At 38.5% G+C, this 16,541-nt stretch overlaps 1 protein-coding gene across 1 annotated transcript in view; it reads left to right on the top strand.

The window, feature by feature from the left end:
• The window catches only part of IL1RAPL1 (interleukin 1 receptor accessory protein like 1), a 574,062-nt gene extending 557,965 nt beyond the window's left edge, over positions 1–16,097 (top strand). The window contains exons 8-10 of the mRNA XM_030459987.1: positions 4,562–4,705; positions 13,491–13,661; positions 15,379–16,097. Coding sequence (XP_030315847.1) covers positions 4,562–4,705; positions 13,491–13,661; positions 15,379–16,097 — 1,034 coding nt within the window. The remainder of the gene's footprint in view (positions 1–4,561; positions 4,706–13,490; positions 13,662–15,378) is intronic.
• The last annotated feature ends 444 nt before the right edge of the window (positions 16,098–16,541 follow it).

Genomic DNA, 16,541 nt, shown 5'->3' with positions numbered 1-16,541 from the left:
AAGTTGTAAAGATTTATGTATGTGCTAAACTGAAGCTCTGTGAATAGACCTGTTGACTTCGGAGGAATTACTTCTAGTCCATGAAGTTAATCAATCAGTGTGACTGCAAAACTGAAACCCTAGACACACTGTAACTGGATTTTGAAAAAGGCTCAGAAATTGAATAAACAGTTATAGATCATATATCCTCAAAGAGTTATAAATCACACAAAAAAAATCTTTGAAATATAATTATTTTTCTTAGTAGCTCAGCTATATGCGCGCTAATGAGTAGAGTAAGCTTAATTTTAAATTATCACAGATCATTAAATGTAGAGTTCCTGAAGCATGTCATATAAGTCAAAATACATGAATCTTTGAATCACACTTTACTTTCTTGTTACGCTGCCATCTACAATGTGAATTACCTGTGTGGTACAGTGAAAGGAGGTTTATCAAACATTAAAGCCAGATGAAGATGAAAGGTATATCCTACAAATACGCCTAATAATTAGGATAGAATCAGTATAAAATGAGTGCCTTTATTACCAGCTATATCTTGCTGGGTATTTGGAGAGGACACATACCTTGTTTTAATTAGCCATCACTTTCACTGGAATTCTTGGCCAAAGCCTCCCAATAAGGAAAAAAAAAATGTAGCTATTGGTCAAAATACTTGTAACAAATCTTGTTTTAAATTGGAGCTATTTATTCAGAAACCAATCTACTACTGCAGCAGTAATCAATGCATTTTCCCTTGGAGTAGAACTGTTCCTATGCTACTGACGGACTATTGTTAATTGTCTGTAACTAAATGATTGCTGTGCTGCTGGATGTAACTCCCTAGCACTGCCTCGTTTGTTGTGTTTAACAGAATGCCTGTCCCCCTAAGGAGTAGTTGAGCAATTTTCCTCTACTATTTCCTACATTCAGACTCAGCTCCTTGAGGAGGCCCAGGTCTGTAATCTGAGCACTGTTAACACAGAAGCTAAATACATTTTAAAAGGTTGCACTTTTCCTCTGTCCTCTCTGATGTGGAATTGTGCCGAAGCTGAATCTTTTTAGCATGGAGCCACTCCAGGAAACCTGAATTTCAGCAGGAACAACAGATCTCACTTCAAAGGGAGTGGAATGCCTGCTGCAGCATTTGCTTTCAAATCGCAATGCAAAAGGCAGAATAAAGCAGCAGAAAAAAACCCTTTTTGCGAATGTAGCTTTACACTCTAACCTCGCTGTTACACTTGAAGAGTCACTACACAGAACACCTTTTCAGGGGTAAATCCTCCTGCAAAGGAGCCAGACACACCCTCCCCAATTCACACTGGGGAGACAGGCAGAGAAATGTGAAATGGCTTCAGCCACTTCAAGGGCTGACAGCAGAGGCAGGACCAAAAGCCTTCTGCTCCTCGCACCCTCGGTTCACTTCAGTGCAGGGTAACACTGTTCACAAAATCCCCACGGCAGCTCGGAGCCAGTCAGTGCTCTTGTGGAACAGGGTTTAGCATCCTGCAGAAGCACAAACCCAAGGCCTGGAAGCAATCAGTTGTTGTGGCTCTGTGCCCAGGCCAATCTGTCCCGACTTCCTTGGAGCTTCACAGATGCTGCTGTCCCACTTCCAGCACTTCAGGGTTTAGATGAGGCATTTGCAGGGCTGGGTGTAAGGATGCATCAGTCTGCGAGGCTAATCACTGCTCCCCTCTGCCTCTGGACCCTCTCAAATAGCACCCAAGATAGAGAGCAAATGTGTGCAGATGGATCTTGTCCATCAGGGAGGAAAACACAAAGCTACTGTTGCTAGATGGGTAGAGTACATAACTTTGCAAACCTGTCTGTTTCAGAAAGTATCACCTTATCCTTGTAAGTGATTGTGATGGGCTTAGCAGCAGCACATAGAAGGGTACTTTCTAAGTATATGTCAGGGTGACTTAGAGAATTTTATTTGCTTTGGTTGCGTAATTTAGAATAGTTTCAGATAGATTTTATTGCAGTAAAAATATAGGCATAATCTTTAATTATTTCATGGGGAAAAAGATAAGTAAGAGGGACTCTTTGATGACAATGCTGATGCAGTCCATTGGTTGGATTTCGTGACTGTAATAGAGAACTGATGACAACCTGCAGTTATTTTTATCCATTTAATCTCAAAATTATTAATTTAGAAAAAAAACTTTTGTTTTCCAGCTGTAAAGTTTTTCCTTGCCTTTAATGAGTAATAATGAGGGAAATAAATATTTTGTGCCTAGCAACTCAAAATTGTAAAGTTTTCTTTCTCGTTACCACTTAACAGCTGCATCACCTGTAGTATAAAATGATAAAAAGGATACAGTAAACCAATACACAGTAATTTACATTTCCATTTGTATTCTAAAATACTTGATTGCTTGTCCATGAAAAAATTTCTGTTAGATGTTTTTAATAATATACCCCTCTCTGGACCAGAAAATTATTAAAAGTTTGAAATAATCCATGCCGATCTTAAAAATTTCTAACACAAAGGAGTTTCCAGCACAGTTTGGGAGAGAATGACATGGAATATGAATGCCTTTTTATTTTATTTTATTACACTTTTAGTGTCTTCAGGAGAGCAATGAAATCTTCTTACAGTTGCCTCAAAATAATAAAAAAGTATGCGATTCTCAGTAGACACAGTCGAAATAATTGGAATTTTCACTTTTTCCTCTAACCTTTTATTTCTCTAATTGAATTGTACTGCGCCGAGGTAATGTATCTGCATAACCCCAGAGACACACAGAAAGTTTACTTGAGGACTACCCTGTTTCACTCAGACAAAAGCTGCCCACTGGAAGAGAATACTGTCAAAAGAACACAGAACTGAGCTTTCTCCAGCATAGAATTTTATGAAGCAAACAGCATATCTTGGATTTACAAGATCTGATTTCTTGGCATTCCTCAAAACTAAATGATACTAGAACAGTATGGGTGGTCTCAAGATATGCCATTTATTAATTTGCAAATTGCAAAACTACTAGTAACACTCTTCTCCCTTCCACCTTTTTACCATTTTTTTTTTTTAACATTGCCAGTTTTCAGTCCATAAGCAAATGAAAATTAACAAAATGGATACCACATAACTGTGTGAACTTCCTTGGTGATGCAACATTTAAGAGTCAGAGGGTGAAAGTCCATGATGGCATATGGCTTATGCACTGATAAGTGGCCCACTGAGGGTACTACTGGTGGTGGAAAGTTGTGGGCAAATGTCCCCATCCTCAGAAACAGTGTTACATGGCAAGGATCTCAATCCATTTTGACAGTCTCCAGTGGCAGCAAAGACATCAGGGGGTCACAGTCTGAATGGCAATGTCAGGACAGACAAATGGCAATGGTTTGCTGTGACTACGCATAAGCTAACCCTGCTAGAGGAAAGGGGAGAATAAACATAAATGGCAAATCATTGGGAAACTGTGTCCAAGATATTAATACATAACTGAGATGTGAGGCTGTGGAGTTCCCTGGATAATTTGTCTTCCTATTTCTCAAGTTTTCAGGTTGCTTTTTTGTTTATTTATTTTAGAAAATAATCAAATCTTCAGTGTAATCTTTTCCAGTAGACTGAAATTCTTCTTATTTGTGTGAGGACAGAGGGATGAGTTGTGTTTGCATTATAGTCCCCAAAAAAGAAACAGTCACCTCTGTTTTCATTTTAAGCAGAATGTCAACATTTATCAGTGTAAAGCAACCTGTGATCTACCTACAGAGAGATCGGAGTTATCAAATATCTTTTTTTATATATTCACACACACACACACACGCACACAACCTCAGCAATTATTGTTTTTAAGTGAGCAATGCAGATATACCATAAGAAAAGATATTTTATTAAAAAAAAATTAATTAGATAATTCTTGGATGGCCCTATAAAAAAACCCAAACACATAAATAAATCACAATTCATTATTGTGAATTGCCCTGCCCCTATACTCAGCCCTGGTAAGGCCACACCTCGAGTACTGCGTTCAGTTCTGGGCCCCTCAGTTCAAGAAGGATATTGAGGTCCTCGAACAGGTCCAAAGGAGGGCAGCCAAGCTGGTGAAGGGACTCGAGCACAGATCCTATGAGGAGAGGCTGAGGGAGCTGGGGCTGTTCAGCCTGAAGAAGAGGAGGCTCAGGGGAGACCTCATTGCTCTCTACAACTACCTGAAAGGAGGATGGAGCCAGGCGGGGGTTGGTCTCTTTTCCCAGGCAACTCTCAGTAAGACAAGAGGGCATGGTCTTAAGTTGTGCCGGGGGAAGTTCAGATTGGATATTAGAAAGAATTTTTTCACGGAAAGGGTGATCAGACATTGGAACGGGCTGCCTGGGGAGGTGGTGGACTCTTTGTCCCTGGAGACATTTAAAAAGCGACTCGATATGGCACTCAGTGCCATAGTCTAGTGACTGTGGCGGTAGTGGATCAAGGGTTGGACTCGATGATCTCTGAGGTCCCTTCCAACCCAGCCTATTCTATGATTCTATGATTCTATGATTATTTTATTTAATGTTTAATGTAAGTGTGAGGTCTGATCCTAATCCTTCTGTAGTTTGGAATGTGGTTGTTACTGCATTTTGTAATTCTTTGCAGAGCTGATGTACACAGTTGAGCTTGCTGGTGGGCTTGGTGCTATTCTGCTGCTGCTTGTTTGTTTAGTGACTATCTACAAGTGTTACAAGATAGAGATTATGCTCTTCTACAGGAATCATTTTGGAGCTGAAGAACTAGATGGAGGTAAGGCAGATTTTTGGTACGTTTCCTGCTTTCTAAGTGTGCTTGTCTTTCATTTCTCACCACCAAGGCCAAAATTTCATTTCAGTTCAAGATGTATTCACAACTGCAATTTTTATTTCTCACTGCATTAGGGACTGACTTTAATATGCATTTCTCATACAGCACATAAGCAGCAGTGATTGCAGTACACACTTCTATCTGGAGCTTCAGAAAATACCCATGTCTTAAACTTTTATTCCTGGCACTGAGCATAGATTACCAGCATTGATATATTAAGGATTTTCACTTTCTGTCTAGACCTCTAGGTAGAGGTTGATGTGAATCTCAATTTATTGCTTGTTTAAGCTGATCAGTTGCAGTAAACCATACCAGGTGTTGTGAATGTACTCAGCAGTTCATTTTCTTGAGTTCATTTACTTAACCACTAAGAGTGGCTAATGGTCCTTAATTTTTTTCTGTGATTCAAGGATACCCAGCCTAAGCAAAAGTAATCTGCTCTGTATGTGCTGGCTTATGTCAAACGTATGCATGCATTTTACTTTCTTCTCTTCTGAAACACTGAAGAAAAATGTCTTCTCTGCCTCTAGCTCCACTAATCAAAACTGCTGTTGAACTGTAAACTAGGTTGAACTGCAGGCTCTGATTAATAAGGTTTGGTTTTTCGGGTCAGAGTTTTTGATATCTTGCACTACTACTACTTCTTAGGTGACAGGACCTTTTTTTTCACTGAAATACTAATAAGAGTTATTTTAAAGTTCAAGGTAACAGCCCGTGGGTAGAAGCCACTGTGACATATTAAAGTAAATATGTACAGATAAACAAGTGCTGGCCAAATCTGTCAGCAATAAGGGAGAAAAGAAGCAGAAGAATTAGAGGTCCCTATATAAGGGAAAGAATGCCATAATAAGATCTCTAGGGAATGACCCACTTTTGCCTTCTCTCTAAAAATGCATAAGGTTTCAAAATAGAAAGTTCTCAGAACAACAAGCCCGAGAACATTGGAACACTTCGTATACTTATACTGGATTTGCAAAGAGGATGCATTAATACAGCAGCTCAGTGTGGGGAAAAAATCAGGTTATTCTACTTATTTTACAGAGGAGGAAATTAGATCCCAGAGGGACTGTGCCTCATTGAAGATTTTGGCAGACACCCTTTTTTCAGGAGGTGCAGTCCTTCACAAAGCAGCCCCTAGTATAAATGGGCATGATTACTTACCTGAATCATGTGAATTTAATAATAGTCATATCATATTATGCTGAAATAGTTTCATTGATAATCATTTGAATAGATGCAACTTAATGTTTCCTCTCTCACTATCAGTAACTCTTTCACAGCTGTCACAGCTATTGTTACCTCAAATAATTCCATTTAATTTGCCAACTTACTCTACCATACACCTAATGTCCCTCCTCCCATCCCAAACACTGGTCACCTGGGAACAGCAATACTGTAACCACACATTTTAAGTGACATAAAAAATGTGACGTCTAAAGGATACTGTTCCAAGACTCAAAAGGAGAAAAATCAATATCTGTTCAGTTTATTCTTCTGAACAATGTTCATCATTAAATAAGACAAAGCATGGATTCTGCTTGGATGATTAATGCAAACACTGATAGCTTGTGTGCTTAACTGCAGTGATATAAGAAGAAAATTAGTATGTGCAGATTCCTAATGGAAATCTGTAGCTCTTCCTGTATCCAGTACAGGATAGCAACATGGATAAAACCCACTGTGCCAATGAAGATATTGCAGCTGGAATTGCAAAGACAAGGTGACAGAGAGCAAATGCCCCACAGAAGATCAGGCCACAGCTTATGTAGAAGTAAATTGCAGACATATATTCAGATGGTTTCCTTTAGATTAGTTTGTTATGATAGGCACAAAATGCTGAACTCTAAAACCTTTTTCTAACTGCATCTCCTGCAGTGCAAGAGCAAAGCATCCATGTGCTATTTATAATTTACACCACATTCTGTCATACATTGGGACAGCATGAAGATAAGCAAATACCAAAATAACTCAGGTTTTTCTTTGTGTATGCACTATAATGTACCCAGAGAGGATTTGAAACACTTTAAAAGTGAGGACCAATTAAAATTTTCAGTTGAAAATCTTTTTTAAAATGCAACTCTTCATATGTCATCTGATCAGAGAACCCTTTCAGGATATCAAATCTCACCACAATTCATCTTTCCTTTCCAAGCCTTAGGCACATCACTTTTTCTCAGGCTAATATACTCATTTCTGTGGGAGGCATGGGTAAATTGTGAAAAATATTTGAAAACAAAGTATTTAAGCCTTCCAGTTAACCCACTTTAATTTATTACTTTCTGTAGAGTTACTGCAGATTAAGCAAGTGATCGCAGCTGCTGATTCCTTCTTTCACTAACTTGCAGCTTTTCATTTCCCATCTTCTCTCTCATACTGGGAACTAGACTCTACTTCTGTTTTCTTCTCTCTCCTGCAAACACTAAAGCTCAGTCTTGCCTTATTCTCTTCAGGGAATGGGCATTGAAGGTCCTTTTTTTTTTTCCTTTGTTTTCTTGTTTAATTCCCTGCCTTTCCTACTAAATCTGCTCTTTGCCTGCAGACAAGCTAACTCCCAGGCTCCCTAAGTCTATGGAAATTTTCCAGGGACAACTTTCTCCCTTGTGAGACTGCTCCTGCTCATCAGATTATGCAAGGATCAGTCCCAAGGCATGACAGCCACAGCAGATTGAGGGAGGTTGGAAAGGGAAATCATCCACTTCTCTCAACAGTACCATTTATGATGCTTCCTTAAAGGGGTCCGGAGGCTCAAAGTCACCAAAACAGCTCTTTTCACTTTTTTCTTGCAATTTCAAGACCTGGGATTTTACAGTGTCTGTATGCCAGTTTTAAGTTATACTAAGAATAAATCCACGTCTATGCATGACAGGCTGAAAACTGGTCAGGTAGACAGAATTACTCAAAATCATGGATTTATGCATACATTTACATTCCAAATTACAGTTTCAGAGGAAAGAGAATGTGGTGCAGTTAGCAGTAGAAACAGTCTACAGGCACCAGCTTCTCCCATTATCTGTGTACATTAATAACCACTTAAATGAGTGGAATTTTTGATGTGAGGTAATTAAAAAAACCAAAGGTGAACACTATCATAAAGAAGAAGAAATTTTACATTAAGAGGCTGGCATAAAAATTGATAAGAATAAAAAAATAACAATTAAATAGAAAATCTAAATGAATGTACTGTAAATAATTTCTAATGAATTTATATTAAACTTTTTTCTCACAGCTGGGCTGCTGCAAATTCAAGCTTTAGGCTCAAGAATTAAAAAACCTGTAGGCATATGATAACTAGAAACAGAGAGCTTGGTTTAGCAGCTGATATGATGACCTTCACAATGCCCCTTGATGCCTTTAGGTCCAATTAGCCATTTCTACAACATTGGACAGGAGCTCTTAGTGGTGTCCTGATCTCATTCTCACCTTTCCTTGCCAAGGAAACCTTGAGGGAAAACTCATTCTCTGTGCACATAGAATGCAGGCAAGGGAGGCACCTGGGAGCCACCGCTTGGTACTTCTGGGTTTCACTTTCAGTTCTGCAGGCTGCTGCTTCCCCCCTCCCTTTCCACTGCTGAAATAAACCAAAGTGCTCCTAACTTGATTAAAATCTGAGCTGATATTGCTAAATTCAGGAAATCTTGTTTGGACTGTGTATGTGACATCTATAGTGGCTGTTTCTTGGCTGTGCTGGTTACTCTTTCTAAAGAGACAAATTTCTACTGAGTGCTGAGGGGAAGCAAATCAATGCTCAAATTAAAGAGACTGATGAAACAGTTTCTACTTTGAAGACTCTGTTGCACCTGGGAGTCCTTAGGTAATAATGATTTTTGTTCTTACTATTTATTTATCTGCAAAAGACTAGCAGGGTTCATGGATAGACTTATGGGATTGCCCAGATAGTAAATTAATAACTGTTCAAGGCAAGTGGAGGCAAGGTGTATTTCTTAGTGGCCTAGCGGGATGAAACCCAGTAAACCTCCTAAACAGAAAGAAAACTCATTGCTATGAGATTCTTAAGGTTTTGGTATGATTTAGTCATTAACTTTCAATTATAACTTTTACCAATGGTTTAGGCACTGTCAAAGCACTTGTGTTAATGATTATGCTATGCAGGTATAGCTAGACTGAAATTAGTGCTGAAGTTAGTGACTTGGCAATTACAGAATCTCCCCTGGGGTCACATAGTACAAGATTGCAATAGCATCCTTACCACTGCATATGTATTCTTATTGGCTATTGGCAAATCATTGCTATAAGAAATCCCACACTATGAAGATCAATTTAGAATTCTATTAAAATTGCATTTAGAAAGATGCAGCTTTCATCTTTCTAAATATTACCATTTACCAAAAGGGATTTTACCCTTATTTAATTACAATTTTATTGCTGGAGAGCTACTTCTGTTAACACTTTTTTTTTTTTTTTTAATGCTACTTATTTAAATCTGAAATGCAATTCAAACGATAAAATCTCTACGTCTTCATAGCAAATGGAATTTTCTAGCTTCTGTCATTGAAACGTACAAATTCAAAGGAAAATCCCTGCTCTTCCTCTCTCTGCCTATTTTATAGCATCTAAAGTAGATGTATAATATATGTATATATATTTAAAAATAACCATATCACTAATAGCATCTTTAGATTCCAAACTAAAAGATTTTATAGGTTTAAGAGTCCAGATGTAAAGTTCAGAAAAAAAAGGGGGAAGGGGGAACTATCATATATAAATCTATATAGATAGAGATATGTACTGTTATTTATCAAAGTTTGTTTATCAAAAGCCAAACCACATTTTGAAAGATTTAGGATCTGGACAATTTACTCAACTAAGCATTTAAATTACATTTTTTATTATATTGGGTGTGTCGAACATGATTGAAATTTGTAAATTAAACGTGGCCTCACAAATAATGGAACAAATACAGATTATGAAATGCCAGTCACTATAATTTTGAAGCAATGGCAGTTTCTGGAAAAAACTTGAAACCTTTCCTGAACAGAGCATGTGTTTTAAAGAGAAAAGTCTCCTGCATCAGCGTCACTCCAGCTCCTGCAGCACTGGGAAGATCAAATCTTTCATTGCCAAGAACCCCACCTGAAGTCCCAAAACTCTGAGTTAAATCAGTGCATTGCTCCCAGACTAGTAATGAGCATCTGAGTCTCCTAGGCTGACGTGCTCGGGGAATCAGCTCTTGTCTATTGATCTAGAAATGGAAGATCTGCCAATGCCAGATGCTTTGCCAGCTACATCCAGCCCCAGAGCAGCCTGTGTGTGGTCAGTGCATTCAGTGTTTTTGAAGGAACTGCTCATGACTCTGGAGGATTTCAGGATGCACTGAAGTGTGGATTGACCACAAAAGTTTATGTATTGCTTCAAGTCTCCATAGGAAAGAAAATCAGTTTCAGGTTAAACGATCAGCATCCTACTCTTGTTTATTAGCAGGTATTTTTATTTCTAAATGTGGGAGGAAGCATGCAGTGAGTGAGATATTCCAGTTTATTGCTAAGGCACAGGAAGCCAACAAAACAAATCTTAGAAATAACATAATCTCTAGCTAAAGCCAAAGTGCAAGTGACAATCAATCAATCAATCAATCACATTTTCATTTTGAGAATGCTTGGATAGAAAGCTTAATTGTTTGCTGGTGAAGGGAAATAAGGAAATTCTCATTTTAAGGAAAGCTGCCACCAGCTTTTTTTTATTTTGAACTTGGATTTTTGCCTTTTTTTTTTTTTTTTTTTTTTGACACTAAATCCATCCAGGATCTGAATTTACTGAATTTTATACCAATATAAGTAGTAGTATCAAGTCCTTTATGACTTGATTTGTGGTTAGGAGCAGATCAAGAATTTTCTGAAGTGTTTTCTTTCTTGGAAAAGGCAGATACGCTGACATCAAATACTTCCCCTGGAAAAATACCTGTTCCGATGAATGGTCAAGAAAACACAAAGCTGTGATGGACTTCCTACATGCTTGATGGGAGTCTGGGGACTCCTGGGTGTGTGGTTAGAAGTCAGGCTTATGTGTAAGCCAGCCCTAGAGCAAAGGGCTTTAGTGCAAAGCTGAGATCTTTCTGTTTTCGTGTGTTGTGTCCCAGAGGGTGGGAAGATGTGAGCCCCAGCTCCAGAGTTTGAAAATCGAGCTATAAGACCTGGATTTCTGCAGTCTCCCATCACACGCTCTGAATCCATTGGGACATCATGTTAAAAAAACATTAATTAAGATCAGAAATGTTGTTTAGAACGTAGGCTTCAGTTCCACCTGTTACAAGCAGGAGTAGGTGGGACTTTTGAGCCAAATGGGGAGACATTATCTATTGTGCATTTAAATACTTTCCTGAAATATTCCAACAATTTTACAATTTATGAGTTCTCCAATTTTTCATTATAACTGAAGTTTTACCTTTTTGACTGTCCATGAAAATAGGAGAAACTAGTAAATAATGCCATTACCCTTTGATTGTGACACAGAAAGATAGCTTCTGGTGGCTGTGTAGCTATCTGCCTGCTGGAGTTCTTTGAATGTTTCACAGAGTTGGCAATGTAACCTATATAATTTTAATTAACTAAAAGCAGGCTAATAGATAAATATCACGGAAATACAACAAAGACATATGTGATCATCCCCTGTGTATCCCAGGCATTTCATATTTTCTAAATTGTCTGCTCATGCCAGTATGTTAACCTGTCAGATAACAAAATTGCTCCATAAATTAATACTACTGTAAACTGAACTTTTTACTTTTCATCAAAGTTAAAAAATCTGACAGATGGAGAGTGTAATAGCTCAGGGAAACCACCATGCTAATGCATCTAACAGTTTCCCAAACCTAACCTATCTTGCTAGATTGGAGCTTGAATAAATCCATGATTGCCTGAATCCATCTGTGTAGTCGTTTTCTCCCTTCAAATGTTGTTAAAACTAAAGTGTTCCTGCAATACAGGATATGACAGGATAATGCAGCTGTAGTCAGTGAAAAAGCTGGAGCCTCCATGGCATGAAAAATGCGTATTTTAAATAAATGTATTGGTGTGATATTTTCATGTGCAAGAAAACACTGGCGCAGCATAAATAATTTTCCCTCTAAGTAAGGATGTGCAAGCCACCTTAACAGAAAATACCTGGAGCCTTTAAAACAGTTTGAATACTGCTTTATTTCTTAATATTCATCCCTTTGAGAAACAATGCATTCTCATCTTTATTCAAAGATTTTCAACAGGGCTGTCAAACAATGTGGATTTTCTTTTCCTTTTTCTTTTCCCTTTTTTTTTTTTCTTACTCTTCCTTTTCCTCTTCCAATTTCTCCGTCTTCCTATTACTCTTTTTTTTTTCCCTTTCTTTTTTTCTTTTCCTTTCCCTTTTCTTTTTCTTTTTCTTTTTCCTTTTTTTTTATTTCTTTTCTTGTTTCCCTTTCCCTTTCTTTTTTTCTCTGGGTACAACAGTCCAACAGATGATAATCACAAAAAGTGCTCAAGGGAGAGAATGAGAACGAGAACATGGTCATTTCACAGGTTTAGAAAGTGTGAAAGTACTTACAGTTTTACACCTTTAATTTTGTCATCTACTAACGGGCATATCATGAACCGTTTCTTGAAAGGAAGATTGGACTGTTAAAGATTACTTTTCTTTATACTTTTTGTACCCATCCTGTGTTCAGTGGGCTTTTCCAAATAATGCTACCAGAATATAAAAAGGTTTAAAATGAGGAAAAGAATTGTACAGTAAATAACTGAAGACAGTATTGACTGAATACAGCATTACTTATGACACACAGTTGAGTATTCAATCAGGTTTCCTTTAGAAGCAATTGATATTCTCGATAGCCTGTGCTTAGTGTTGTCAGGAGAGTTAGAAGGATGTTAACATTTCACTACTCTTGCCATTGATTTTTTCTGCTTTCTTCACAACAAAAGTCTAAACATGACCTCTTATTCCACTGAGTTAGTTCCAGAGCACTTGGCACTATTGACCTCCTAATGAAAATTAATGATGACTCTTTTGATTCAGTCTTTCAAGCAGGCACACCAGAAGAAACAGGTACATCTATTACTCATACTGAACTGAGGTAACACGCTGTTAAGTAATGAAATATACATTAATGCAATGTTAAATTTGCAAATTTAAGCATGCTGAATTCAAGAGATCTGAGCTGCATTATTAGGAGCTGACGTTGTAAAGATTTAAACTTCAAACAATAGTTCAGACCTGGAAAGCCAATGGGTTTTACAAGTAAATGTGCCCATTTTCCTAGAGCATTTAAGCCCCAGGCTCTAAATTTATTGTAAAAATCTGACAAGACTGAAATGTTTTTAATATTCAACAGGGAGAATTGCACATTAGCCTAGGTATTTCCACACTTTTCTTTCCCCTGTTAAAGCTGGAGAAGAAATCAAATTATTTTCAGTGATTTTTTTTTTCTGTGCTCACCAGCTGTCATCCCACAGCTGAGTGGATTTTCCCCATATGGAGCCTTACACAAATGGTCGTGAACAAACTGACTTCAGGCTATGGGTATGGATCTGTTCTCATTTACATCTGTGTAAATAAGGATTGCCTGTACTAGGTGAAACAGGAAAGGTGGATGGATTAAAATGGAGATTAGATGAAAGTTTGTCTTTTTATCTGAAGAATTTCCTACTCCTGGAAAATTCTCCCAGAAATATTTCCTAGGGAATAATCTAGACAATCAGCAAGGATAATTAATAAATGTACTTTATTCCCCTTTCCATAGACAATAAAGACTATGATGCATATCTGTCTTATACCAAAGTGGATCCTGACCAGTGGAACCAAGAAACTGGAGAAGAAGAAAGATTTGCTCTTGAAATTCTACCAGATATGCTTGAAAAGCATTATGGATACAAGTTGTTCATACCAGACAGAGATTTGATCCCCACTGGAAGTAAGTCAAGTCTTCATGATTTTATATTTCCTAAACAGCAAATGCAGTGATTGCATTAGTATGACTTCTATGCTACTCCTTCAGAATGCATCAGAGAGTCGTGAAGATAAGCCACCAAACACTCTTAATGTACATTTCCTAGATAAGAAGATTATATTTTTTAGTAATCGTATTTATCAAAGGTGAGGCAGTACAGAAAGGTGCTATAGGTGCTAGAGGTGTACATAAGTAAAGGAAATGAAAGGCAAATGTTTTTTCACAGATTTCTTCAGAGCTTGTGTATCTAGAAATGAGTACAGATTTCTTCATTTTCTGCTCCTTACAGTTTGCCTGTAAAGATAGCCATGATTCTTGGTATTTATTACAAAAATGCAGACAGGAAAGCAAAAGTTGTGTGTGGACTATGGCAATGGTTAATTAGTACCATCTACAACAGAGCAAAGTAATAAATTCTGTTCATTTCCACTGCAGACAAATGTGCAGTGGAGGTACTAGATCATTCCCAGAGACTGAAAATTAGAATTGATCCCAGATGATACAAGTGTATCATTTTCATGTTTCTTTCACATAAGTACAATAATTACAATAAATTTTTTGTAAATTGCTGTAGTCGTCTTCGTAACATCACTGGAACCATATAGACAACTACTAAGATGAGTGTCCTTCACTAAAGATAAGAAAAGATAGTTGATACAGGCAAAGCATAATGTAAAATAATCACATGGATAATTTTAAAATCTACAGCAAACTAAGCAGAGACAACACTGTTTTTGTGAATGCATGTGGTAGTGGCATGAAAGGAAAAGAAGATTCTAACCACACAGTACACCATAGAGTATCATTTGGGTTTGAGACTGGGCCCATACCATAAACCACATATTTGCTGCTCTGTTGCCTACCTGTGTGACTTTGCCTCATTAAAAAAAAATTATGATGGACACATTTGTTCTAATAAAGATCTAGATATTGATACAAAATCACAACTTGTAAACAAACACCCACAATCCATGGTGCATGGTGGAATAGAAGTTTTGCAGGATCAAACAATGTCAATGTCAGCTGTTGCAAGTAACCTCTGGAGGTTTGAAGAACAAGTCCTAAGAGGAGAGGCTGAGGGAATTGGGAGTGTTCAGTTTGGAGAAAAGGAGGCTGAGAGGAAACCTTATGGCTGTCTACAACTACCTTTAAGCAGGTTATAGTGACGTGGCTGTTGGCCTCTTCTCTCAAGTAAATAATGATAGGACTAAAAGAAATGGCCTGAAGTTGCACCAGAGGAGGTTTAAGCTAGATATCAGGAAGGATTTCTTTACTGAGAGAGTGGTCAGGCACTGGAGCGGGCTGCCCAGGAGGGCATGGAGTCACCATACCTGGAGGTATTTACAAGATGTGTAGATGAGACACTTCTGTATTTTTTTTATTTTATTTTGAGGGGAAGGGGATATTAGCAGTTGGAATTGGTGATCTTAGTGCTCTTTTCCAACTATAGCAATATTGATTCTGTGATCTTGTTGAACTTCCCTGCTAGCCCAGGGACACCTCAAACAGGTTCCGTAGCAACATGTCCTGGCAAGCAAATCTGACACATTTGCAAATGATGATTTTCTTATTTTATTGAGGTCTTCTGGAAGCAGGGGTTTACCTCAGTTCTTTCTCCCCACGGGAGAACAGAGCAGAGTGTTTTCTTAGATTGATTTTTGAACAATGTCTTATTTTGTAGCCTACATTGAAGATGTGGCAAGATGTGTAGACCAAAGCAAGCGACTGATCATCGTCATGACTCCAAATTATGTGGTAAGAAGAGGCTGGAGCATCTTTGAACTGGAAACAAGGCTTCGAAACATGTTAATCACGGGTGAAATCAAAGTGATACTGATTGAATGCAGTGAACTACGAGGAGTTATGAACTACCAGGAGGTCGAGGCCCTGAAACACACCATCAAGCTCCTCACCGTCATTAAATGGCACGGACCAAAATGCAACAAGTTGAATTCCAAGTTCTGGAAACGTTTACAGTACGAAATGCCTTTTAAGAGGATTGAACCCATCACAAACGAGCAGGTTTTAGATGTCAGTGAGCAGGGGCCCTTTGGGGAGCTGCAGACAGTCTCCGCAATTTCCATGGCTGCTGCCACCTCCACCGCTCTCGCCACTGCCCACCCGGATCTGCGCTCCACCTTCCATAACACATATCACTCGCAGATGCGCCAGAAACACTATTACCGAAGCTACGAGTACGATGTACCTCCTGCTGGCACCCTGCCCCTCACCTCCATAGGTAACCAGCACACCTACTGCAACATCCCCATGACACTTATAAACGGGCAGCGGCCGCAGACAAAAACCAGCAGGGAGCAGAATCCGGAAGAGGCTCACACAAACAGTGCGGTGCTGCCCCTCCTGCCGCGGGAGACCAGTATATCCAGTGTCATCTGGTGACCCAAATGCAAGGGGCCCTCGACCCCCCTTGAGCAGGAGCTGAGTCTGCAGTCCGGTGCCTGGAACTACATCCTCGACTGCTGCTGTTAAACATGCGTTACAATCGATAACACGCGAGGAAAAACAGGGTCTTGTACATATGTTTTTGCAATTTCTTTGTAGCATCGGTCTTCCTGTTTTACCCATGTCTCTTCCCATTCACATTTTTGGCTTTGTTTTATATGTCACTGGAATTTGTATATTTACATTTTTTTAAACGAAGAGACTGCTGTATAGATAGGAAACTTTTTTGCTCCATTAGCATAGTTTTAGACTTTTTGTTTGTTTGTTTTTAACTTCTCTTGGGAATGCTTGGACAAAGCTATGTCGATATCAGAAGCACCATCCATTTTGTTGGCCTGCCTAGCCTGATTCCCAAAGGCCATGCCTGCTGCAGTTCACCTC

Source organism: Calypte anna, chromosome 1 (genome assembly GCF_003957555.1).
Source record: "Calypte anna isolate BGI_N300 chromosome 1, bCalAnn1_v1.p, whole genome shotgun sequence".
NCBI classification, from domain to species: domain Eukaryota; kingdom Metazoa; phylum Chordata; class Aves; order Apodiformes; family Trochilidae; genus Calypte; species Calypte anna.
The sequence above is the reverse complement of the archived record's forward strand: the minus strand, read 5'-3'. Positions and strand labels throughout refer to the sequence as shown.